Here is a 27,886-nt window from a genome sequence, read left to right as displayed (position 1 = left end):
CCTTTTTTCTACCCAAATTTCACTTCTCTCCTCAAACCTTCCTACCTGCTTGGCTTTACAAATTTGTGAAAAGTGGGTTTTGTCTCATTGGAATTTTCTAGCTTATGACTTCATTACCTGCTGAAAGGTTTCTGATTTTAAATTATGACACACAGAGGAAGGCATGACCTCATCCCAATTCTTAATATTAGGTTGTGATTTTTTAATACTTTCAGCTGTCATTCGTCATTTCTCTCTTGAGATTTTCCCAGAGCAGACTTGAGGGAATACATCCTATTAGCTTTCTAAAGTAAACATGTTCTATTTTTAAATCCCTCTATGGATGTTTTCCATGCTTTTGCAGAGAATCTTTTGGTATTTGATAAGCAATGTTTGATATATTCTCATTGGAATTGTGTATTATTTTCCTTCCCTTTATTTATGTGGTCAAATTTATTGATTTTGGATGCACAAATCACCTAAAATGGCGAGCAGGTCTGACTTGGTTTAGCCACTTAACAAGTTATTGAGGATAAGTAGCTTACTACTTTTGCTCTAATATTTTATTTTTTATTTATGAGCGTGCATTTTCTCCTGGCATCACACTACCAATCCACTCAACTGATAAGAAACGCTTGAACACCTTCATTATCCTTTCTGGATTTGAGTAAACTAAATATTTTGTATCATTTCAAGTTTTGCCATTCCACACTTGCCTGGGTTTGCTCTATCATTTATGAATGTATTAAACACCAAATTTATTACAGAACTATCATAAACATTCCCCTGATTACTTTTTGACATATTAAAGAAAATTTGCTGTTTGTTTCTGTTTCTCATAGTTGGATCCATGAAGATATTTTGTTCCTTACTTTGTAGCTACTTCATGTCCTTGATAGTTCCTGTATGACAACTTTTCAGCAGTGCTTTCAAAATGTGCTTTTGTGTTAATTATTTTCCTTTTTTTTTTTTTTTAATTTGACTGGTCCAGGAATTGCAATACATGATTTGAAGTGGAATTTGCTTTTCATAAGTTTTCTGTTGTTCTTTTTTATATCGTGATTTCTGTCACTTTATCATGCAAGTCTTTACAAGTCTTTATTTTCTGAATCACTACGAGATCCTTTATTTAAATCTGATAAACTGTCAGCTGTTCTCAAAGCATTAAAAACAGTATCTTTGCTTAATTACAAATACTATGCTTTTATAGTGGCAAGATTATTTCATCTAGAATTTCAACTTTGGCTAGCATCTTTTAGCCCCAAAAATCTCAAAATTGTTCATAAGACAGATTCTGTCTACATACAGAGATGTAATCAATGGAATTGAATACAATTACGCATTAATTGCATTATCTAAATCAACTTTTAAGATCAGTTATGACTGGCATATCAATTTAGCTCAACTTTGCTGTTATTCAAGCACAGACTGAAATCAAACTTCCCAATAAATGTGAAGATAGTCAGATCAAAGTATTTTGTATTGTAGGAGAGCCCATCAATATGTTTCATATTCACTCTCAGCCTTCACAGGTGGTTCTCTTTTATTCACTCTAGCTCCAAACCATGAACACTGCTATCCCGTTATTACAAAAATGAATTGATTTCCCCAGCCTTCTTCATTATTGATATTATTGACATACATTTATCTTCTAGGTTCCTATTGCACAAGGAGATATTCAATACCTTATAAATCTGAATGCGTTTTATTTCCAAACTGTTTCCAGAAATACAAGGTGAAGCTTTCATATGAATTATTTTCTTGTGCACTGTTCTATGATTTTTTTTTTGTTGTTACAAAATTACCTATCCAGTTTGGGAACATCTTTAGCAAATGAAAAGTAGTGCTTTGAAAATAATATAATGACTTATCTGTTACAGGGGAAAGTCCACTTCATCTACTGTGAAACGCTGCAAGAATTACTTAGTATTAGCCCTGCAGAATCATGAGATTACTTTTATGCTTCCAAACAGTTCAATGCCAGATGATAACTTAAAATTCTGCAGAAGGAGAATTTGTTAAAAAAAAATTAACAATTGAAATTCTGTTTGTCCTCTAGGGCAGAGGCACACTTAAAGTATCTTCCCAAAACACTTTGCAGGAACAAAGTGCGTAGACAACAGTCTTATATATAGTAGTTGCACACTATGTCAGATTATGTTATGTTGTAATCAGTGAGATATTCAAGGATACATGAAAATAAACAGAATTTAGCTACATCTAAATTGAACACCAGTGTTTAGATGCTTTTTTGAGCAGTCATCCAGGTGTGTATTATTTTATTTACTACTCTAGAAACAGGACAGAAAATGCTTTCAAAATATGTGGTGTAGAATGGGTTGCATAAATCTTGTGGGAAGAACTAGCAGATGTCTCTGTGGTTGGCACATCTGAAGCAGCTGGCATTTTGCACTGCTACTGCAAAATTAATGATTCATATTAAGCTTCTGACTGTAGTCAGTGAAGGATAACAGGTATCATGCACACAGGCTGAAGTGGAAGTTTATATTTCTGTTATAAAAATAAAAAAAAAAAAATCTGGTGTTATTATTTCAAAGTCTTTGCATGAAAGCTGTTGACTCTGTATCTGAAAAGAACTGCTGCATGTGCTTTCTGTTCTGAAAAGCACCAGTTTGAGATGCCCCAGTGCATTTTTTCTACTTAATCCTATCCAGAGCAAAACTATAACCCAAACTGCAGTGTTGAAGGACGCATGCATGTTAAAAGGAGGTGACTGTCCTGCTCATCTGAGTTTTGCTTTTATCCAAATTCAGTGCACTTTTTGCTATAATAGACTAATTATAATAATTATATTATATTATATAATTATAATAGACTAATTTTGCTATAATAGCCTAATGCACTAATTGCACTTATTTTGTTCACATAAGCAAAATAAAGTGCATGTTGAAAATTAACTGCTAGCATAAGTAATATATTCTTAAATTCCCCTCCCTATATTTTGCAATAAATGTAAGATTTTTCTTAAATAAAGAAGCTTTGCTACCTTGCCAACAGATGTCAGACAGTCTTTTTTACAGAGTTTCACAAAGCACTTCAAAAATATTAAAAGTACTTTCTTACTTTCTGATTTTCAGGATATTTTAATGGTAGCTTGCTTGTGTGAGCACTACAATCTCTGTAGAGGAGACTGCTTCTGTTATTAGTTTCAGAGCACACACAATCTGCTTATTATTTAGTTTTACTTTAAGGACTTAAGTTAAAAAAAGGCTCCTTATCAAGGGAATAACATTCTAATCTAACACACTTTATGGTCAGTGGAAATATTTATATTTTCCTTTTTGAAAGAGTGGTGGAGAACGAAAAGATTAATTTTAACCTGGTCATTGGTTGGAAGCTGGTCTGAGATATCAGTGAGGAAAAGTGACTATATTGGGTGTAGTCAGTTTAACCACATGGAGAACAGGTGTTCATGTCAAAAAAAGCACTAGGACAAGTGGTTCTTCATGCACATCAGGGAGCTGGCACAGAGCAATGCTCCTACCAGCATCTCCAGGGAAGTCCAGGCATACAGAGAACCCAGTAGCTCGCAGCTTGGCTGCTTCTTACAGCATTATCATAATACATCACTATCAGTTTACTGAAGCAAATAGTATACACATTTTACTGTCTGACTTACGTGAACTTGCAATCCAAAATAATTTAACAAAACTGCAGTGTAAACATACAAAATATTCCTTCATGTGAGCTGGTTTGCAAGTACTGCTTTGAACACAGAAAGATTCAGGTAGATAAAAACCCTTGTTTCTGGCAGCTAAATGTGCAAATTTAACTAGAAAGTTGCATGTTACAATTTTTAATGTGTTCAGGGCAAAGTGAGTTGTTTTATAAAGTTTATTATTTGAATACTTGACTAGTTCTACAGTTATATGGATTAGAGGGAACTCTGGCTATATGTTACATATAATCTTACTTGCATACTTCATAACTATTAAGGTCAAAAAAGACAGTTAAGTAATTTTAGCCTGAGACGTTGTATAACAGAGGACATAAGTCTTACTGCATTGACACTTTTCATATATCCTCTTTATATAAAGAAATAGATAAGAATTCCATAACTAAGTAACGCAACTTGGATACTTGCAAAATATTAAGATATGTACAATAAAATTATAGATGGGGATTAAGCCCCAGTAGTCCAGTACTTAGAACATTTGGATGTGGCCTGTGACTAGGATAAATTTTGTCTTAATCATATTGTTGTATTGTTATGTATTACAGCATCTTGCATGCCATCCAAACCATCTTGACATTTCCCTGTCAAAGAAAAAAGCTGTGATTAAATGGACTGCTGGTACTTTCTCTACTCTGAGCCTTCATCTTTTCCTTTGATTTTCCTTTCTGACTAACTTCCAGTTCTGAAAGGAATGTACGCAGTGGACAACAATGAAAATGCTGTTAAAATAGAGGTCAGTGTGACTGATCTATGAGACAACCATTGGTCTTCATATTCGTCTCCTTGCTAGAAGCATACTGGCCTGACTTTTTCCTGGAGTCCTTACAGTACAGCAGATAGTAAACTAATGTGCTGAAATAAATGGGGATGCCAAGTGTAATACTCCTCCAGTAAACTGAAATTGCAGTGGACTTCCCTTCCATGGCCATGAGGTTTTTGTCTTCCTCTAAAAAATACACTTGTCTAATGCAGACGTGTCAGCTTAGTGATTGTAAAAAATATAAAACTTTTCTAGCACGTTGTCACAGATTCACAGAATCACTAGGTTGGAAAAGACCCACAGGATCATCGACTCGAACCATTTCTATCAACCACTAAACCATGCCCCTCAGCACCTCATCCACCTGTCTTTTAAACACCTCCAGGGTAGGTGACTCAATCACCTCCCTGGACAGCCTGTTCCAGTGCCCAGTGACTCTTTCTGTGAAAAATTTTTTCCTGATGTCAAGCCTGAACCTCCCCTGACAGAGCTTGAGGCCATTCCCCCTTGTCCTGTACCCTGTCACTTGGGAGAAGAGGCCAGCTCCCTCCTCTCCACAACCAATAAGGTCTCCTCTCAGCCTCCTCTTCTCCAGGCTAAACAACCCCAGCCCTCTCAGCCACTCCTCGTAAGACCTGTTCTCCAGACCCTTCACCAGCTTTGTTGCTCTTCTCTGGACACACTCCAGAGCCTCAACATCCTTCTTGTGGTGTGGGGCCCAGAACTGAACAGTCATCTAAGACTGTTTACTTTGGACAAAATTAGCATATATTCTTAAAAAAAATCCTACCTAAAACTTGCTATAAGGCTATCTGCAGACAAGTCCTAAGTCAGAGAACTGCTAGAGAGATAATCTCTGTGAAATCAGAAGAGTCATATTGTTGCGGAAGCCATCACTGGTAGGAAATCTGAAATAGAACAGATGAATAAACCCCTGGACATGCCTGCTTTTCTTGACCCAGTCTGGCGAGTAGAGTTCCCAGACATGCCTTCCTACCTCCTTCCTTGCCTGGGATGAAACTGCAAGGTGGGTCAGATGAGTGATATGATTCTTTAGGGACCTTTCTGCAGTGAGGTAGTTTTTGGCTGGATCAGCTGATTGTGCAGCCACAAATTAATTGGATCAAATTCCAAATCTAATACAAGGAATGTGGTGGCAGCACATAGTTGTGGGCACAGGGAGTGCAGTGTCGCTACATTCTCTATCATCAGCTATAGTTACCCTGAAATTAGATGCAATTTGAGACTGTACCTTTGAACTAGATTCATTACTTTCAGACAGCCAGCTTAGGCAGCACAAGTCCCATTTCAATGCACTAGGAAACAGTACAAATATTTTGAACCACATCCAACAAAGAAAGCTTAACACATGTTTTTTGTAGCTTTTCTATAGCTTTTTTTAATAGCATATTCATTATACTACTCACACATAAAGTGGAAAACCTGGTTTCTGTAGCATCTGTGCCCTGTGCTTTGTGAAAGAGTGCTCTAACCATCACCCACTGCTGTGCCATGGAAGAATGCCAGAGCCATGGGACAGGGAAAAGAGAGATACAATATAATATGGAGTATTCAAAGGGCTCTCCTACTTCACATGCTGTTCAACAGAACAAAATTTTTACAGAAACAAAACAGGAGCCTTGACTACAGAGCCTTAAGATGCTCTCTGAGTATAGACTACCTTTTTCAAAATGTTGAGTAGGGTATTGTCTGGGAAGAAAAGTTGGGTTGGAATCCTTTCAGGCTGAGGACAGTCTAACACTCCGGTTCCCCACGTGTCTTGTGTTTGCTCTTTCTGGAGCACTACTGCATAAAAGCTCTGCCTGTTTTGAAAGGATTCCTACAATACATTTTGAAACCCATCAGAGGGAGGAGATGAAAAAAGAGGGGATAAAACAGGCTCCAAGAACATCTACCATATGCCTTTTGTGAACATAATGGGGGATGATGAATGGCAAGTAGGTAAAGCATCCTCTGAGAATATTTAGCAGATGTCACTGAATCAAGGCAGAATACAAAGAAAATATGCAATTCCTTAAATGTAGTCAGCCCTAAGGAGTGGATCAATGCTCACCTGCATCAGCTGCTAAAAACAGTTGCTGTGGACAGGGAAAAAAAGCAGAACTGGAAATCCTGGAAAAAAATTAGTAAAATGAAGAAGTGCCTTGGGACGATAAATCTCTGTGGGAAAAGGCTTAGTGTGCAGTTTTCATTTGATGTGTTAGAAGTCTGCCTAATGTGTGCAATCACATTCATTATTGAGCGTGGTTAGTGCTATTGATCGCATCTAGTATTTCTGCACTGCAAACAATAGTAGTATCTTTTGCATTCCTTGTTTCCAGTCTTGTTACGTGCCCATATTGCTCCTTTAGATGTCTCTGGCTCTTCCCTCAGATATGTGCATGTGCCTTTTTTTGCTTAATTTGCGATCCAACTTGTTCAGAGTAATTAAACAGTACTGAAAGTCCTCAAGGATAGTGACTTGAGTTTCATGTACCAGCAGGAACAGGCAGAACATGTAATAACCCACAAGTCAAATTGTTATCACGTGATACATCCCATCAAAGCCAGCAAGATACTCATAAAAAGTGAAGCAGCAAGATGCTACTATGCAACCAAAAGGCCTGGGAATATTCAGGGCCCTGTGAACAACTGATAGCTACGGACCTTAACAGGATCTAGCAGTGCAGAAATTGTCAGGCTCCCATTCCATGCTGTGAAAGACGCTATCATAATCCCACCCTGCACGTAAAGTGTTGGGCCACATCCTGCAGAAGCATGATGTTACTAACAATGAAAAAACTCAGCCAGGCAGATGTATAGGGAAGCACTGGCTATTTTTTATATGGAGTGAATGTGTCTGGGCACAAAACTGGCTCACATCCTAACCATAAAGGTACAAAAAAGCTCATCAGAACCTCAGTCAGGGCAATCCCAAGCACGATTACAGGCTGGACAGAGAATAGATTGAGAGTAGACCTTAAGAAAAGGAGTTGGGGGTGCTGATGGATGAGAAGATCAACATGAGCCAGCAATGTGTGCTCACAGCCTGGAAGGCCAACCGTATGCTGGGCTGCATCAGAAGAAGTGTGGGCAGTAGGTTGAGGGAGGTGATTCTGCCCCTCTATTCCTCTCTTGTGACACCCCAACTGCAGTACAGCATTCAGTTCTGGAGTCTTCAGCACAGGAAAAGACACAGGACGTGAAGATGATCAGAGGGCTGGAGCACCTTCCATTACAAGGGGAGGCTGAGAGAGTTGGGCTTGTTCAGCCTGGTAGAAGGCCCTGGCGAGAACTTACAGCATCCTTCCAGTAATTAAAGGGGCCTGCAGGAAAGCTGGGGAGGAGTTCTTTATCAGCGAGTGCAGTGATAGGACGAGGGGCAATGGTTTAAAGCTTAAAGAGGCGAGATTTAGATTAGACATTGCGAAGACTAGATTAGACTGGGGTTCTTTATCCTGGAGGAGGCTGAGGGGAGACCTCATTGCTCTCTACAACTACCTGAAAGGAGGTGGTAGAGAAGAGGGAGCTGGCCTCTTCTCCCAAGTGACAGGGGACAGGCCAAGACGGAACAGCCTCAAGCTCCGCCAGGGAGCAGAACTAAAGCAAACAACCCCGCTTCGGGCCCGGCACGGCGCGGGCCGCGGGTCACGGGCGGCTGCGGGGCGGGGCCTGGGTCAGGGGGCGGGGCCTGGTGCAAGGAGCGGGGCCGGTCGCTGGGCGCGGGGCCGGGCGGAGGGGCGGGGCCGGGGCGGTCCCGGCATGCTGCGCGCGGAGGGCGGGCGGCCCGGCCCTGGGAGGAGGTGGTGGGGGCGCCGCGGGCGGTAGGAGCAGGGGGCACCGCCGGGAGGGGCCGCGCCGCGCCGCGCCGCCGCCCCGCGCCCCGCCATGCCGCTCTTCGCCACCAACCCCTTCGACCAGGATGTGGGTGAGTGGCTGCCGCGGCCCCGCTCCCGCCCCCGGCCCTCTCGCCGGGAGCCTCGGTGGCGGGGAGCGGCCGGGCCGGGGCCGCGGGGCTGCGGCCTGGTCGGTGGCGGCGGGCCCTGCCCGGGGCCGCCGGCTCGGGGGAAGCGGCGTTGCGGAGAGTCATAGTGAGAGATGCTTGTGCGGGAGCGTCGCTGAAAGGATGGAAAGTAAAAAGCAGCTGCTTCGCAGGCAGGCGTGAGAGAATTGTCAGAGCGCTTCGTATTCCGTGCTTTCAAGTGAACTCCTCTGGGAGCTTTCTTTCTCCCTTTCAAGTGAAATTTGATGTGCTGTGCTCAGGTCACATCCTCACCTTGCTTGTTCCAAGGCCAAATGAGATAGAAGGGAAATGGCTGGCTTCTACGTGACAAAAATCATGGTTAAGGGTGATGTGGCCAAACTGAAGGTAAAATAACACATAGGTGGTTAAAAAATCGTTTTGCACGTCTGACTTGTCATTGTGCAATACTGTTTGTCTCCTGCCTGCTGCTGACGCCTGTTCTACTTTGAGTCATAAAAGCTTTGTCTGGGGAGCAGCATAATATGAAGAGACTTCTCCTATTTTGCCAAGTATCCCTCACACCCACCCTGAATTATTTTCTTACAGCACTATAACACTGTATATGTTTCTTGGAACAATTTTTTTAGTAGCCTTACACTTGCTGCATCTTCCTACTACAAATACATTGTTTCTTTCTTAATGTTTATCCAACTTTATAAATCAGGGCTCCTGTTTAATTCATAGAATCATGGAATGGTTTGGGTTGGAAGGGACCTTAAAGATTGTCTGGATCCAATCCCCTTGCCATGGACGTGGACACTTTCCACTGGATCTGGTGGCTCAAAGCCTCATCCAGCCTGGCCTTGGACACCTCCACGATTTGTCTGGGCTACGTGTTCCAGTGTCTCACCTCCACAATTTATCTGGGCTGCCTGTTCCAGTGTCTCACCACCATCACAGTAAAATATTTCTTCCCAATATTTAGTCTAAATCTACTGTCTTTCAGCTTAAAGCTGATACCGCTAATCTTATCACTGTACCCCTGATAAAGAACCCCTCCCCAGCTTTTCTGTAGGCCGCTTTAAGTACTGGAAGGATGCCATAAGGTCTCCCCAGGGCCTTCTCCAGGCTAAACAAGACCAACTCTCTCAGCCTGTCCTCATATGGGAGGTCTTCTAGCCCTTTGATTGTCCTCATGGCCCTCCTCTGGACTCGTTTTTGCAAGCTCTTCCAGCTCTTCAGAAAAACAACTCAAAACTGTTTGGAAAGTGCATGTCTTCTAGAGGGAAGTTTAGCGCGTAACCGAAGGACTGTTACACAGATTATCTGTGTGTGTTATCAGGAATTCATGGTCTGTTGCATCTTAAAAAAGTGTACTTTGTTTTTGAAGAGTTAAGAAGGAAGAAAGTCCTATTTTGAATCCCTTTTTGAAGAGTTAAGAATGAGGACTACCTCTCAATTTTTAATTTTCTTGGTGGCAAAGTTGACAACTCATTTTGAGTTTGTTTCACTGTCTTCTAGTGTAATTTGGCAATTGAAAGTGAGGAGAAATTGCACTGCTTGCCAATTTTCTGTAAGCCACTAGAGGATTGAAATGTTGGTAATATCTATGAGAATAACTTGAACTACTAAGATTAAAAAGTGGTAGGTGAGGTTCTAGTAATTGTTCACTTTTTTACTTCCTAAAGCTGGTGTCTGGCAGTGAAGATGAGGCCGCTCAAGTGGGTTTCTTGAGAGCCAAGTCTGACATGTGTTTGTCAGCGCTGTGAGTTTCGTAGTGTGGTAGCACCCAGCTATTACTTTGGGGGGTTATTTGCTGTTTTCTAGGTGCCAGTCCAATCACCAATCGACCTTTTTCAGAAGCATGAATCTGCAGACTGTATAGGCACAGGGAAATAACCACGCAATCCCAAGTTCTTCTTGGAAGAGCAGACAGCGAGAGTGAGTAGTGGGCTAATCCTTACTAGTAAATGCAGCCTCTTTCTGTTGTCGCTTTTCACAATGTCCTAAGGGAGATTGAAGGAGCAGCAGGCTGTTCAGTTGGTGGCAGCCTACTTTCAGGAGCCTGCTGCCTTTATCCATCAGTTAACTGGATTTGTGCCAGGGAGATGGGAATGATGAAGTCTCCCAGAAAGTGTCCCTGGGTACTTCTTCCCTGAGGCCCCTTGGGAATGTGCTATTATATGGATGAACTTCTTGGCAAGCTTCATAAGATAACGTCAGCTGTAAAGTAAGCTCTCCTGTTCTCGGGAAACTTCCAAAAGTTGTCAAGCAGTGGTGTTATTTTTCAGTTCTTTTCCCAGAATGAAAGTTAAGTGCTCTGCTGTTGTTCTTGCCCAGCAAGAAGATTTTCTTTTGAAAGTCAGATTCTTGAAGCAAGAAAGCAGTAAAAAGCTATTCTTAATTTGTATGAATTTGGACATTGATGTAGTTGATAGTATTGCCGAGAATTCTCATCTGCTGTGCAGCTAAATAGTACTGTGTAACAGTTGGAAATTATTTTGGAACAGTTTAAGGTGATTGCAGAAAACACATCTGGAGCTAAATTGTTTTCCATTGTTTTGACAAACTTAAGTATCTGTAAGTCCAGAAAGAGAAAATTCTCAGTTTGGCCATTAATCAGCACTTGACTAGCCCTGTTGGCATGCTCCTGCTGTGGAACCTGTTCATCTCTAATAGCTGACCATTTAGTGTCAACTTTGCACAGAGGTTTTTGGGGGTATATCTTCTTTAGGTGTGATTGGCAAAATAATGTTGTTTAAAAATACCATCAAACTAATAATATTAAAGAATGCTGTAAGCTGCCCAGACATTTGAGGAGGTAAGCCATTGTCATCCTCAAAGAGTCCAAACCTCTGGATGAATTCCAAATACTTTTTGTTTTCTGAACCTTCTTCTTACTGTATTTAGGAATATTTCAACAGAAAGGGATGCTAATCAGTAGTGAGACAAGTTGGTGTGGATTTTCATAGTGAAGGCTAGGAACTTTTGTCACTGTCTTCAGGTAAGGAACATAATATTGAAATTTAACAAAAGATAAAACCTTCATGACATTAGACTGCCAGGTTACAATTAGGAGACTCTAATCCTCTATTTAAGGAGTTAGAATTAATGATGTTCTTATTAGTTTGATGGAAAGTCTATTTATGCCATATTTCACAACCTTAATCATATAATTACTCCCAGGGAATTGTTCCTGGGAAATGCAGGTTTATCTGTAAGTTTGATGCAGGCAAAATAATGGTGAAATGTGGTTTAACAACCAAAAGACTCTCTGCTAATCTGTCATGGCAGCTAATTAGTAATGTAGCAGTGATTAGGCTATGTTTGATGAAGAACTTAGTGCTAAAGCAGTTCTGAAGTGTCATTTAGATGTTATCTCGAGAAAAATCTGACTCTGGACTCAATGTAGTGCATACTTTATTCTAACTTGATGTCAAGCATTGTAAAATTAATTTATGTTGTAAAAGAACTGGAAGAACTTCTTACACTCTGCTGTAAGCTTATTCTGAAATTTTATAAGCTGCAATAAACACAGGTTCTGGTGTGACTTGTCATAGAATCACATATATCAAGAGCAGGTGTTTAAAAAACATGGGATTTGTATGATTTTTCTTGCTTATGCACAATAAAGAATGAAGGCACTTCTTGGATTTGCTTTGGATGTTAGCTTAGTTCTAAATGTAGCTGGTATAATGGTTTATGGCCCCACAAGAGTGGGAGTAAAAGAAAGATTCAGGCTTACTATTTACAGTAATAGGAAATTAAACAAGTAGTTTAGTAATGTAGTAGAGCTGTCAACTTGATGTGACTTGCAATGATTTTTCCTACTTATTATTAACTATAGCAGTATTGATCAATTTATGCTCACAACTCTTTAGATATTTAATAATATATGTGAATTACACATGACTGTAGGTATGTAGGGATGTGGAGGTACCACAGCATATGGTTTGATGTATTAGATTCTGAGAAATGCTTTGACCATAGTTCCCATGGTGCAATTTCTTGTAATAAAATACTCACTATTCTTTAGATTTTTCTCCTTAGTTAGTCTCTCTGAACTGGGTTTTTCTCTGTTTTGGCCAGATTTGCCAAAAGGAGGGAAAATTTTTGCTGAGGAGATTCTTGACTCTAGATAAATATGGAGACTGCAGACTGTGAGTTAACTTCTGCCTGCAAAGATAGAAGAATTCCTAGGATTGGTTCAGCTTGTCATGAGGCTGGTACTTTTTTGCCCAAGCTGGCCTGCAGTTTTTCTCAGGTTTGTTTCAGGGAGAAGGGTATTAGCTGTGAGCAAACAGGGAGGCTGAGTACAAAATGTGTACGAAAAGGAGCTATAGCCACCCCGCCTTTTCATTTTTTTTCTAAATGTGTGTGAAAAACAAGAACTTCTCACTAAAGATACCTTCAGTGTATATTCACAATGAAAAAAGGCAGTGCTGATAGGATAAAAGTGAGTGAAGTACCCCTTCTGTATAGTAGCCAACAAGAAAATCTTTTTCAGTATACCTTTTTGAAAATAAATCACTAGACGTTGAATTCAGCTGGGCAATTTGAAGACAACATAGTTTGTTCCTTAGGCAGAGGAGTTTTTGAAGACTGTACTTTCATGGTAATTCTTTTTTTTTGTTTCTTAGGGAAGAGTTGTCATTTTAAGTGCTTCCCCTCATTTCAGCTGTGACAGTGTGCATTATAATATAAAAATTCAGAAGAATCAAAGTAGTTCTCCAACATATAAAATCTGTTCCTCTAGCTGATAAAAATAATGCTGCATGTTTGATGGGAAAAGTTAACTCTGTTGTTGATCTTCCTTCTGAAATGCTGCTTCTACCATGGCTTGGTTTGTGGGGCTCTGCAACTAGATCCTGGCACCATTTATTAGTATAACACCCCTGTGATACACCTTGTTTACAGACTAGCCATCATCGGTTTTGTATATCTATAATTTCCTCGCCTTCCTGCTCTCTTGACCTATTTCTGGGTGAAAGGAAGTTTGAGTTCCGTGGACTTTTTTAGAATTTGCTCTAAGATGTCTAAATGTCTAAATTATTTTTTCCCAGCATGTCTTACTGTTTTCAGCATTGTCTTATCAGCCTTGGATTAATTTGCAGGACTATCATAGTACACCTTGTACAAGTGCTTCCATAAGGACTTTTTAGGAATACTGTAAAGGGGGATGCAGTTAAACTGAAGAACTTAGTTAATGGCTTTACTAAAGTTAATGGTTCAAGAGGGGGTTATAGTTTCTTTCCATGGTGGTATTGTCCATTAGAGGTTATTTTCTGTCTTATGTAAATGGAACCTGGTTGGACTTATTCTGTGTTCTGAGCGTGCTAGTGAAATGCAGAATGATTAATAGGAAAGCAGTATTTTTTTTTTTTGTAGACTGGGCCAGCAAATGCATTTGTTCATTTTATTTGACAGACAAAAAGAAGAAAATTAATTACTTTTAACTTCAGTGATGTGGAGTAGTATGTAATCAGAAGTTCTTGATGAGTGACTGCTAAAAGAAAGAAAAATTTGCAGTTTCAGTATTTTGGGACTGTTTGAACTGTGTTGAAGAGATGAAGTAGTTGCATTTATGTTTCTACAATGCTTTGGAGTTTTAGTATTTGCATTTATTTAGAGCGGGAAAGTTATTTATCCTTGGGGAAAAAAAGGAGGAGGAGGGGACAGCAGGTGGAGGGGAGTGTTGATTTTTTTGTTAATTCTCTGCTCTTTATGTTGATATACTGGATTTTTGAAGGATTATTTATCATGCTAGATATGGTTGTTAATTTTAGTCTGCGAGTGAAGACTTTCTTTACCATTCTTTTGAAGACTTGCTGTAGCCATTCTTTTCTTTGTAACTGCAGTTACTGAGAACTTTGGTATTTCTTTTTAGAGCTGTGTAACTGAGGAAATGGAATTATGTCCATGAATAGAGTAAGAACAAATCCTAAGTAGAATAGTTAGAAACCTTAGTTCAGTAGAATATTTGGGTGTTTTTTACTCATATCTGATTTAACCACTTAAAATTATGTACATTTTAAGTGTTAGATTTGAGAGTGTTTTGATCTCTTTTTATTTTTTGAACTTCCAGGTAGTTTTAACATCTTTGAGATATTGTAGCAGAAAAATAGGTCAGTCCTAAGATTGAAGTTTTTAAAAAATAAACATCGGTAAAATCTAAAGCTTAAGAAGCTCATAACTTCCCTCTAAAAATATTGTTAGCAATGGGTAGTCTTTAAGTTTGTGGCCTTAAGAAATGCATCATGCTATTCACTGTAGTATCTCAATATTGATGTGCGTATTTACTCTTGCAAAATTCTACCAAGGCAATAAAATACTGTTGTTAAAATGCAGAACTCGGGCAGAGAATTCAAGTGACTAGCACACTTTTGCATGGAAAATCTGCAGCAGTATTCATGTTTTTCTTACCAACACTGAGACAGTCGACTAGTAACTTTGGCAGTAGTTTTTTTAACTATGTACTACATTTCTGCTGCCTAATAGTACTTTACAAATCTGATTATAAATTTCTTTTAGGACAATTATGAATTAAATAAAAATAATTATGTTTTTCTTCTGAGAAAAGTTTGCCTCTTCTGTCCTAAAATGATCAACTGCAGTTGTTATTTGTAGGTAGTAGAGAACTTCAAATAGAATCACAGTGCAAATATTTTTGTTTTGGTTATATTTTTTAAATAACGCACAAAACCAGAGAAGAAAGCAGAATTTTATCAATGCTCCAAACCTGTTCAGGTTTGTATAAGTTGGAGGGAAATGAGGCCTCAACAGAAATAATGAATGACCCAAGGAATGGCTGCTTTATTTAGGTGTCTGAAAAGGGCCCAGTACTTTCACTACAACCAAAGTATAAGTAAGGTAACTCATATTCAGATCACTTGGCCCTGGCTTCTGATCAGTAGGTGTAACACTTTTTTTTTTTGGTGCAATATTTGGGTGAGACAAGGCAGCATTTGTATAAGGAATGGTGTTTGCTTTAGAAGGCAGATGATGTTCAGGTTTGTTCAGAGGTTTGTGTAAAAAAAAACCTGATGATGGAAGATATGTTTGGAATTATGATTTCAGCATCTAGATATTGTATTTGAAGGAAATCATGTTCTAGAACTTCCTGAGAAATTTTGAAGATACAGACACAGCTGAAACCTCTGTCGGAGGAGATGCATTTTGCTTCAGAACACTTAATTGTTTTATACGTGATTTATGATTGTTTGTATTGTTGAAGCATCATTTCTGACTCAGGAATTATGAAGCTGTAAATTGTTGGTTGCTGAAAAGTATGTTGTAGGGAAGTACAGCTAATGCTTACCTTATCCTTTTTTTATATTTTCCTAGGTGTCTGCTCCTTTAGGTATAATACTTATTAGAAACTGAATGTTGGGCAAGATGAAATTGGCCTGGCTCAGTATGGTTAGTGTTAGGAATACAGAAGTAGTGTAAAGGAAGAAACTCTGTGCCTTGCCAAGTGGCCGAAAAATGTGATATGTTGGTTTTGTGTGTCTTGCTTTTATTTTAGGAAAATTAAATAAATTGTTAAAGTTAATTAGAAAGGCATACTGATGTTGTGCAGAATCATTGTTATTGTTGTCCAAAGAAAGCGTAGTTTGAAGTAATCTTTTCATCTGAAATGATGGTGCCTCCCACTTCGTGTTTCTGACTTTGTGGGATGAATTGTAAGAAAATTTTAAGTAACTTCTAGAAAAAGACAGGTGAAATTTGAAAATCTGCAATGAAAAAAATAAAAGAAAAAATTATAAAATTTAAAATCTACTAATTACAATCTAGGATGATGTAAGATGTTATAGTCTTGCAGTAGCTAAAGTTCCCGTATTAATTTGTAGGTCTTGCTTATGCCAGGACAACAATACCTGAAATTTGAGTGATACAGCTTTATGGGAGAGAGCTGTTTCATAGAAGTGGTGACTAAGTTCAGTTGTGTACACCTCTACTGGGTAGTTCTGTTTTCCTTTGTGTTTGATATAGCATTAATAAGTTTTAAAAACCACGGATTTCATGAAGGAACCAGAGCTGTCTTTAAAAGTTGTTCCAGTAAAGTCAGAAATGTTATTGGGTCCTAGCTGGGCATTCAGTTAGTTGAATAAGATTTTGTAGCAACGATGAGGTGGAGAGATAGTCTGAAGTAAATGTTAATATTGCTGCGGCAGAATAATTCTTGATAAGAGATCGAAGATGAAGAACATTTCTAGTTTAAGTTACTATCTACTTTACCTTACCCTAAGGCTTTAAATACAAATGTCATTTTTCCCCTTGCTGTTAAAGTCCATTTTGGTACTTGCATAGAGGCTGCTGTACCTGAAGGCTGGTAGGGTGCAACCTGTTTGTCAGGATAAGCATATACTGAAGGTATATAAAGGTTTTTTTGGATGCGAAAGTGTGCCTCATGTTAGAAGAGAGAGTGTTCATGGATTTTAAGCGACAATACTGTAAGTTATTTACCCTAAGTAGCTTTAAGTCATAATTTTGTCTATAAAACACTGATGCAACATAGGAATTTTGTCGAAGTGGTTTTGCTACTCCTGTTACCAGAGTGGTGAAAGGTGATAGTCACTTGCTAATGCTCTGACAGAGACAGTGGCCTTTTTTCTGGACAGTCAATGTTGGGTAGTACGGCTTATGTTCACAGTATGCTATGAACTTTTAACTGCCCTTGTTTGAGACAGCATTTAACTGAAACTCGAGGAGCAATTTTTTTTTTTTGTCTTAAAATTAATTTTGTTATCCAAGGGAATTAATGGATGCTTGTTACTACAGAAGACGAAGTACACTATGAACCTGGGTTTCTGTTCTCTGCAGTCTTGCAAGTGCTAAACCTCTATTTAGTAAAAACTGCATAGGGTTTTGTTGGTGGAGGAAATGTCCTGACTAACAAGGTAGAAGGTGTTAAAAGCAAATGGCATCAGAGGACAAAGTTCCACTTCCAAGGAGGAATCTAGCCATGACAGAAAATTTGTAATATACTTGTGGATAGACTTGGAAAACCATCTTACTGAGAATCAAAGTTAAGGTTGTGATTGGTGTGGTTGATATGGATCAGGGATTTCATCAGTTGTCATGGTATGTTTAGTTTTAGCCAAACTATTTAAATTAGCATAAAAGACAGTTTATTTTCAAACCTTAAGTGGGCATTATTTTACTTTTAAGTTTGTAAAAGACGTAACTGATTGCCCTGCTATTTCTCTCTGATGACATTGTGAGGAAAGAAGGATCAGTTGTTACCAAAAGTTCAGACAACTATTTGTTATGCAGAGTAATGGGAAAGGTCAAAGTTTCAGTTCCATGTGATACCTCAGCTCTGACTGCTGAAGGATGTGCTAACTGAAATACAGCATTAGGCATGAGTGAGTGGTGTGGGTTTACAAGGTTGCGTGTGAGCTCTGAGCCTGACGGGAACTTAAGGCTCTGGAGAGCACAGTGGAGACAAACTTTGGCTGGAGCTGGTCCAGCTCCAGCAGAACTGGCAGTGAACTGAAACACTAGAGTCCTGGAACTGAACCGCCTCCATGCGGTCTAGTTTGTGTGTCTCTGATCTGTGCATTTCAGGTGTTTTCAGTTTTGGGAATGCCCTGCAGGCACACTTTCAGCTGAGGTACAGCCCTGCTTAAGTTCTGTGTTTCAAAAAATTAGTTACGGTGCTTTGGAGTTGAGGCTGGCTGTGGTAGCAGTGCAACTGCTGCGCTTTTGTAGACTGTGATTACAGAAGGCTGTCTTGGCCTGTGATTGCTCTGTGCAAGGTGATCGGTTCAGGTGACTTTACCATATGTACACAAGTATCCTGCCTACAGGTGACTGAGAACTGGCTATATTAAAACAATACATAACAAGTGGGAAAAGCATAGTGCATGGTTTTGCTATAGGCTTTTTTCTCGCCTTTTTTTTTTTTCTCTCCTGTCTCATTTGTATTTAAAAGGTGTCCCCAACAAAAGAACTGAAATTCTGGAGCAATGAAACACTGTTAATTGATTTAAGCAAGGTATAGTTTCATTGCTCTGTTCTTATTTTTTGGCATTTTCAGTTGGCATGCTGAGTGGATTCTGCTATTGTGGTATACTTCTCAATATTTGCTTCACAGCCAACATCTGTCCTTTATGAACAAAAATCAAGAATTTCTCTCATTGTTAGCTTTACTAGGCATGGTTTGGAACAATAGGAGGTAGAAAAATAAAGTGGTTGATTGATCATCTGGAATAGAATCATAGAATGGTTTGGGTTGGAAGGGACCTTAGAGATCATCCTGTTCCAACCCCTCTGCCGTGGGCAGGGACACCTTCCACTGGATCAGGTTGCTCAAAATCTCATCCAACCTGGCCTTGGACACCTCCAGGAAGGGGGCATCCAAGACTTCTCTGGGCAACCTGTTCCGCTGCCTCACCACCCTCACAGTAAAAAATGTCTTCCAAATATTTAATCTAAATCAACCGTCTTTCAGCTTAAAATAATTACCACTCATGCTATCACTGCACTCCCTGAGAAATAGCCCCTTCTCAGCTTTCCTGTACGCCCCTTGTAGATATACAGGTACATCTTAGTGCTAGATACTAGCATGGTGTCTATCCAGAAATTTTCATATTTTTTAATTAAGATCATTTTTCTAATAAAAAAGATTTTCCAATTCAGTTTAGAGAGAAGAGGAGGTGCTTTTTACTTTATCTGAGAGAACATATAGAATTGTAATAGGATTTCCCTATACTGCTTTGCTATTTTCCTTGCCTCAGGCAGCACAACTGATGTGTTATCATTCTAGTTCTGTATGGCAGTGTTTAATTTTTCCACAGAAATACTTTGAGAGAACAGAATCATAGGGCTTTGCTTTTCTGCATTTTTGTTCTGAATTAAGGAAGTATTTAACTGTAAACTGACTTCAGTTTATAGGGCAGAGAAACTCATGCATAAAGACTAGCCGTCAACTTTGGGATGAATAATTCCTTGTAACGTTTAGAGATTAGAATTTTGCTTTGTCTTTCTCTTCTCTGCAGTCTTATAAGTGCTAATATGGATAATGAATCTTTCCTGGCAGATAAGTTTTCTACGAAATCTTTGCTTCCTTTCATAAAACTAAGTAGTTGGGGACAATCCCTGAGGGATGGTACTAATTTCTGAGGCATATTTTGTGTTTTGTAGTTTGAGGTGAATGTTAAATGAAGCACGGATAGGGAACAAAGTTTATGTGCTATTCTGTGCCCATTCTCCTTCTGTTTAGTGAATAATGGAAAGTGGTTTGGTTTTGTGTTTGTTTTTTTTTTTCATGAATGGAATCTATTTCTTCTCTACCTACCCCTCTGTGGGCAACAGAGTCAACAGGGACTCCTCTTGTCCTTTTCAAAACATTTGAAAAGGGAGAAAGAGTCCTGGTATCTTCTATCAAATTATCTTTGGTTTAGCGGTCTCTATAGCTGAAATATGATATATTCCAATACTGAAATATTTCATGCAAAGTTGAGATGAGAATGGGGGGATAAGAGTTTAATGATTATTAGTGAATTGTTGAATCCTTCTTGTTTACTTATAACACATGAAAGAAAATGCAAGACATAGCAGTTTAGTATCTCAGGAAGTGGTAAACGTGGTTGTGTCTGTCTCTACAAAGAATATACTAATGCTTTGGGTATCCGTATCCTATTAAACTCTATGGCTCCAAATGGCAAAAAAAAAAATAAAATCTGTTGGTAGCTATTCTACTTTTGTCATATTCTTCCAAACACCCCCATCCCCCAAAATATATAGTTGCTCATGAGTTTAAGTTCATGCCCATAAGTGAACATTCAAAAATTAAAATGAATTAGGTATAACAGTTTTAATATATGAATTGATTAAATATAGGGATTTGTCATATATTTAGCAATGTACAAAGAGTTAGTATTGTAACATCTCTGTTGACAGGTTTGTTAAATTCTCGTATCAGGATGTTTTTTTGTTTTTAAAATTTGTATTTTACTTATGCTTTATTCATCAGAGAAAGCAACCAGTGAAATGAACACTGCAGAGGACTGGGGCCTCATCTTGGACATCTGTGATAAAGTTGGGCAGTCACGCACAGGGTAAGTGATTTTAGAATTTGCTCCCCAAACTTCTTAAATTTTGTTACTTCAGTCTCATGCTTGTATGAAAGGAATGTTATTTTGTACAGACTTCTGCAACAGCTGAGTTTAAATTTATTACAAGTAAAAGGAATTTTTTTTTAATTTTTTACTTAAATATTTTGCAGTTCTTCCTTTGGAGATACAAGTTATCTGTTAAAATTAGGACATATGTACAGCAGCATTTTGCCACTGTAACAGAGTAAATAAACTGATATGTTTTAGCAGTGTCACTGTAAACCCAGGAGACTTCATTAGGGATTTTTCTTGCAGAATCTTAAGCTAGGTTGGAAGTGATCTCCAGAGGTCATGTAGTCCAACCACCCGGCTCGAAGCAGGTCTAATTGGATCAGGTTGCTCAGGACTGTGTTGAGTCTTGAATACCTCCAAGGTCAGAGTTTCCACAACTTCTATGGGCAATGTGTTTCAGTGTTTAACTACCCTTGCAATAAATGAGTAAATAAATACATAATCCTGCATTCTGATGACGATTTCTGCTGTTCTAACCTGCCTGTTGCATCATGTTTTGTTACTGTGCAGCTCTAAGAGTCTAGCTGCATCTTCTGTGTTTTCTAGTTGTAGAGATTAGATTAATTAGTTCTAGAAAGCAGCAAGATCCCCTTTTAGTTCCCTCTCTTCAAAACTGAAAGCAGCTCACCATCTCTCCTTGTATGTGACTCTCCCGACCATCTGGGCAGCTCTCCATTGGATGATGTACTGCAGTGCATCAATATCCTTCGTGCTCTGGGGAACCCCAAGCTGGACAAGTTCTCTAGATGCAATCTTGCATGTGCAGAATGGAGGGGAAGGATCACTTCTGTGGCTCTCCTGGCTGTGCTGACCACTTGTTTGACCCAGGATGCTGTTGGTTGTCTTTGCTGCTGGGCTGTGATGCTGACACCTGTTACCAATAGGACATGCAGATTCTTTCCTGTGGAGCGGATTTTCAGGTGGTCAGCTTGTGGCCTTATCTGGTGCAGACCATCTAAAATGCAACACCTTGCCCTTGCAGGACTTGAACTTGATGAAGTTCCAGTTTGTCCATTTCTCCCACCTGTTCAGGTCCCTCTGAATAGTAGCCCTGCCCTCCAGTATGTTTGTTGATTGTTCCTCCACACTTTTTTCGTTGTCAGTAAAGTTGCTGCCGTCATCCAGGTTATTAGTGAAGGCACTTAGCAGTGCTGGTCCCAGCAGAGATCTGTGAGGGACCCCGCTAGCTGGAATTGCACCACTGGTGATAACTGTGAGCTTAGGAGGCCAATCAGTTTTTACCCACCTTATCATCCCTTTATCCAGTCCATATTTCACCAGTTGTGCGATGAGGAGTCTATATGAGCTTCATGTCTGTGTCAAAGCTTTGCTTAAACCAAGGTGTAAAGCATCTGCTGCCCTTACCTTGTTCTTCCCACCAGGAAGCTGCAAGGTTCTGTATTTCTTCCTCTTGTTTTGGGAAGGTGTTCCCTGACATCAGGGCTTTGATAAATGTACGTTTCGCAAATGTGATAGTAAATTAACCTCATTTTAATGTAGGCTGCTGATGCTTCCATTACTGATTCTTTACTGAGCTCTCTCACAGAGTTTATGCATATACTTGTTTAATGGACATGAAAAGTTAAGGTGTGATTTGAGGTGTCAAATAAAAAGTACAGTCTGAAGACTTTATTTCAGTATAACTATAGTATTTTTATGCGGCATATTATTATGCTTTGAACATGTTTAAATACATGCTTTGAACATGTTTTAATACTTCTCCAAGTATTCCTTGTAACAGTTCAAGCAAGGAATAGCCTCCAAAAGAGTTTTGCTGTCGCTGCTGTCTAGTGCAGGTCTTTACTGAGTATGACTTGGATTGCCATGTAAAGCTGTGGGAAACAGTATGAGATGCTACAGAGCAAGTTCCCACCTGTGACTTTTGTTTCAAAGGGCAGGCTTGTGAATAAGCTTATTCCATGGGATTAAAGATGGTCTTTAGAGGAGTAGTTATAAACAGCATGGCATATTGAGACTTTGTGCTGTTGTGTATAGCTGTAGTAAAGATAATAGCTGGCAAGTTGTTGATAATGTTTCGTATTGGTCTGTAAATGTAAAAGTGCATTTTGGCTTATTGTGTGAGCCTTTAAAATTATAATACTGAAGGCTTCAATATTCTATTTAATCACTGAAAGTGTTTCCACAGGTAAGATTTAGTTTCATAGCAGCTTAGCCTGAACAGTGCTCACATGTATGTAGCTGCAAGAACCAGCTACTTGGGAGTACGGACAAAGCTAGAGATCTTTTAGTAAGGTGCAGCTGAATTTCTCCAGGACAGCTGGAATTTCTGTTTTGACTTGCGGGTTTTATTTGTTCATCTTTGGGGTGGGGGTTTTTGTGATTTTTTTCCCCCTCCCCATTATAAATAAAAAAAAAGGTTTTATCCTAAAATTTGAATGATTCAATAAGCAGAATAAAAGGGGTAATTAAAGGTCATATAGGGTATATTTTAGCATGAAGGACTTCCCCTTCCTCAGTCACTTCATTGCCAGCCAGTTTCTGAGTCTGATTTGGTTTGCATTTGGCTTTGATATGGTTGTACCTTTTGTATTAACTTAATGAGACATATTAGCCTTTGTTTGAAACTATTGCAACTTCAGATTTTCTCCAGAAGAGTTACTTTATTTTTTTTTTCAGCCATCGTTTTTATTGAGTCAGTGACTGGGAGAATTTTCTAATGGTTGAAAGAATACAAATGTTCATTGCAACACTCTGTTGGGAATGCATATTGAAAAATTGTCATTGAGAAATGATTTATCTATATTGCTGCTTGATTAACTTCGTCCTGATTCCTTAGGGATTAATCACTGCCTCAGTGAGTCAGTATTCTGGTTAGCTAATTCTTCTTTTGTTGTTTTTGAGCCTGTTCATACAAGTGAGAACAGTAATAATGCTCACTTGATAGTCTTACATACTACCTTCTATTTTTTTTTAACTTTGCTCAAGTTACCCAATCTCAGCAGTGTTTTACACAGCCATTGCAATGTATGTCCAACAGTCTGACCAGGAAGCATTTTGACTGGCTTGATTCTAATGAGCAAGAAGGAAAACTGGGTCAGTTGTGTAGTCTTGAGCCTTATGGTCAGTTACTTTAGACTGTAAATGAACTATAAATTCCTGAAAATATGTGAAATGTTTTGTGCAGAGTAGTACTTTAGAACCCAATTGCTGTTAATTTTGTCTTTGTTAAATAGAATATAATCAGATATGTTATTTTTTACTCTCTAAAACAACCTGAAGTTTGTGAATGTTTTCTGGATATATTAATACATAAGACCATAGCTTCTATTATACCTTACTCTGTTTTCCCTCTGCTGATTTGTTATTCACACTTACTGTGCTCCCTCTGAAATTTTGACTGTAGAATCATTGAAGTGGAACTGCTGCACAGTATTTGTATATCATGGTATGGAGGGATGCTTAATAAATAGGTAGAATTCTGTTCTTGCTGGATGTGTGCCTTACCTCTGATTTCTGCATAGCGCTTCTCAATTTATGAGATAAATTGTATATTTATTTAATATAAAGTAAAAATAGGTATTACCGTTCTGCCTAGGATAGGGATTTTTAGTCTGTGTGACTAAATATGAGTAAGTCTAGACTTTTGTTTGATTTAGATGGAATCAAAAGATATATTTGAAATGTTTGAGCATGTTAAAACATAATCATTCAAATATTGATAGTTTCTATCAAAAACATGAGCAAATTGATTTTTTGTTTTTTTACTTTTTTGTGTTACTGAGGGGTTTCCTGCTTGGTATTTTAACCTTTTCAAAATTGTATTTGACAAAGTAGAATATCATTTAGCTTTGAGGCTTTCTGGTTAATCTGTTGCTTTTTAATGAGGCTTTGGATTCATTACTAAAAAAAAATCTTTGGCTGACGGTTCTGTTCCTGAACTGCTAAGCTCTTAATCCTGCATCCTACATTTATAATGGACATGTACTTTTTTGTGCTCATACTCACGTCACGTTGCTAGTCCTCCTGATAACTTAATGGTTAAAAAAAGCAGTTATTTCTGAAAATTTTAGCATGTATTTTTTCAATTAAAGTGAATATATGAAGTCTTGGATAATTAATAGATAAAAGGTAGTGTCTTAGTGCTTATCTTATAGTCTTCATTTGTAATAATTGTTTATATGAAGGTATACAGAGTGATAGGTAGTCTTGTGTACCAGCATTTTCTATAATTAGTACTACTAAATATGAGGTGGACATTTCTGTAAAATGTAGACACTGCCAAATGTAGTATAGCCAAGCAGTGGTGTAACTTATACCTAAGTTTCATGTTAGTTCTTGAGTGTTAGTTCAATAGAGAAATAATTTTGCTTAAAAAAAAAGTTACTTCAGAAATACATAAAATCTTTTTTACCTTCATTTTTTCCTCTTTCCCTTATACTATTTTAGCAAATAATGCTTGGCCCACGCTAATTCCTACCCCAGCTTCACACAGTCATCTACCATCTTTGAAGACAGAACAGAGTAAGAGAAAGTCAGAGATTTTAATATGCTAAATTGTGTCAGAAACTCCTGTTCAAATTCTTTCTAAAATCATAGAATCATAGAATGGTTTGAGTTGGAGAGGACTCTAAAAAGTCATCTAGTCCAAACCCCCTGCAGTGAGCACAGACGTGTTCAACTGGATCAGGTTGCTCAGAGTCCCATCCAGCCTGCCCTTGAATGTAAGTAGCGATGGAGTTTTACTATCTTCATTGTAAAAAATGTCTTCCTTGTACTAGTGTAAATCTACTCTCTTTTAATTGAAAACCATTACCCCTTGGGGGCTAGGTCAGTAAGCCTTGTAAAAAGTTTGTCCCTACCATTCTTAAAAGCCCCCTTTAAGTACCGAAAGGCCACAAGAAGCTGAAGCTCTCCTTGGAGCCTTTTTTCTCCAGGCTGAACAGCCCCAGCTCTCTCAACCTTTCTTCATAGCAAAGGTGTTCCCATCCCTCTGATCATTTTTATGGCCCTCCTCTGGACCTGCTCCAACAGATCCATGTCTTTCCTGTGCTGAGGGTTCCAGAGCTGGACGCAATACTTCAGGTACAGTCTCAAAAGAGCAGAGTAGAGGGACAGGATTGCCTCCCTTGACCTGCTGGTCACACTTCTTTTGATGCAGTCCAGGATATAGTTGGCCTTCTGGATGGCAAGCACATGTTGCCAGCTCAGGTCCAGGGAGGTTATTCTCCCTCTGTACTCGGCACTGGTGAGACTGCTCCTCGAATACTGTGTTCCGTTCTGGGCCCCTCACCACAAGAAGGCTGTTGAGGCTCTGGAGCGAGTCCAGAGAAGAGCAACGAAGCTGGTGAAGGGGCTGGAGAACAGGCCTTATGAGGAACGGCTGAGAGAGCTGGGGTTGTTTAGCCTGGAGAAGAGGAGGCTGAGGGGAGACCTCATTGCTCCCTACAACTACCTGAAAGGAGGTTGTGGAGAGGAGGGAGCTGGTCTCTTCTCCCAAGTGACAGGGGACAGGACAAGAGGAAATGGCCTCAAGCTCTGCCAGGGGAGGTTTAGGCTGGATATTAGGAAAAAAATTTTCATGGAAAGGGTCATTGGTCCCTGGCAGAGGCTGCCCAGGGAGGTGGTTGAGTCCCCTTGCCTGGAGGTGTTTAAGGCACGGGTGGACGAGGTGCTAAGGGGCATGGTTTAGTGTTTGTTAGGAATGGTTGGACTCGATGATCCGGTGGGTCTCTTCCAACCTGGATATTCTATGATTCTCACATCTGTCTTTTGGCTTTTTATCCACCAGTACCTCCAAGTCCTTCTCAGGAGAGTTACTCTCAATCTGTTCATCCCACAGCCTGTATTGTCTTACATATATATGTTCAGGTCCCTCAAGTTGTTGCAAGCTGCAGTGTACCCAGCATATATCAGAGCAGCAGGCTAAGGGCCCCCAATACACCCTGCCCCTCCAGCCTCGGCATGTCATCCCACAGCTTGTCACAGGCAAGCCTGATATTATTCCCCTTCCCCACCATGTATAGGTTTAAAGCCCTGTCAATGAGCCCTGCTCATTTCTCTGTCACATTATTTCTATCTACCACAACACAGGTAAGACTTTAATTCTGTGTTTAATTGTTTTGAAACTGTGATTTAGAAGGTCTAACCATTTTTCTTTTTTTTGGTACTTGTTGGTTCATTGGTTATCTTCTTTATAAATGTTACTCTGTAGATTAAAAGAGACTCAGAGGAACGTAGTGGTGGTAATTTAAAAAAAAAGTAGCAAAAGGATGTTGGCAATCAATATGTAAGCAAAAGTTCTTGCTTGTGTATGAGAAATACAGAGGGGCAGGTGCATAGACAATAGAGCATTAGTTCTTTACTGTAAATCTTTACTATAAGCGATTTTATCCATTTTTAGAATATTTACAGTAATTCTCTCTCTAACTGCAAAAGGTTACAACTTTGCACTTCTGATAACTAGGAAAGCTAGCAATCCTGAAAATAGAAATGACTACAACCAACTGTTAATGGTGTTAGTTTTTGGTTTTGATGTTGCACTTATAAGCTACTAAATAATTTACTGGTGATGTTCAGGAGAGCTTGCTGTCCATTAGTGCTGTCATGCATTGTCATGTGTGCAATAGGAAATGTTCATTCCATTATTTTTTCAATTCTGTCTTGTGTTTTTTAGGCCTAAGGACTGTCTCCGTTCTGTTATGAAGAGAGTTAACCATAAAGATCCCCATGTTGCTATGCAAGCATTAACAGTAGGTTGTTTTTAATGTAGTGCTTTTACTTCCTGAAAGATTATATTGCAAAAAAGAAATCTGTGAGTTTTAAACTCTTTCTCTCTTCAGCTTCTAGGAGCGTGCGTATCAAACTGTGGTAAAATCTTTCATTTAGAAGTCTGTTCAAGAGATTTTGCCAGTGAAGTAAGCAGTGTGTTGAATAAGGTAATGTATTGCATGGATTTACACAATTGACTGGAAAACGAAATCAGAGAATTTAGGTAATCTTAAAGTGGAATGAAATCTGCTTTTGGAAGACTGGAAATTTGGTGGCAGTAGGCAGGATACAAGATTACTGAGAAGACTATGGTTGTGAGAAATTTCCTGCGTGCCACTTCATACAGCAGTTACTTGTGTATCATGTTTGGGGGAAGTGGGATGTGGTGTATTAGTGGGTGAATTTATTTGCACATTAAATAACAGCAGTGAAACACTGCATAGAGATGTGGTGAAATGGAGATAATTCAGGGCTTATATATAACTTTGCTTTACTTCATTTTGAGCCTAGTACATCTTGTCTGAGTACAAGCACAATGTTGGTATCCTGTTGTGCCCTTTTAATAAAGATACCCCTTAGTGATACACTTGACCTCAAAATATGTAGTTATTTTATAATGTTAT

General features: G+C 39.0%; 1 protein-coding gene across 1 annotated transcript in view; it reads left to right on the top strand.

The window, feature by feature from the left end:
- The first annotated feature begins 8,234 nt into the window (after positions 1-8,234).
- Positions 8,235-27,886, top strand: part of STAM (signal transducing adaptor molecule) — a 34,395-nt gene continuing 14,743 nt past the window's right edge. The window contains exons 1-4 of the mRNA XM_069859550.1: positions 8,235-8,364; positions 20,381-20,465; positions 27,169-27,244; positions 27,335-27,430. Coding sequence (XP_069715651.1) covers positions 8,325-8,364; positions 20,381-20,465; positions 27,169-27,244; positions 27,335-27,430 — 297 coding nt within the window. The 5' untranslated portion in view covers positions 8,235-8,324. The remainder of the gene's footprint in view (positions 8,365-20,380; positions 20,466-27,168; positions 27,245-27,334; positions 27,431-27,886) is intronic.

Source organism: Phaenicophaeus curvirostris, chromosome 6 (assembly GCF_032191515.1).
Source record: "Phaenicophaeus curvirostris isolate KB17595 chromosome 6, BPBGC_Pcur_1.0, whole genome shotgun sequence".
In the NCBI taxonomy this organism is placed as follows: Eukaryota; Metazoa; Chordata; class Aves; order Cuculiformes; family Cuculidae; genus Phaenicophaeus; species Phaenicophaeus curvirostris.
The sequence above is the reverse complement of the archived record's forward strand: the minus strand, read 5'-3'. Positions and strand labels throughout refer to the sequence as shown.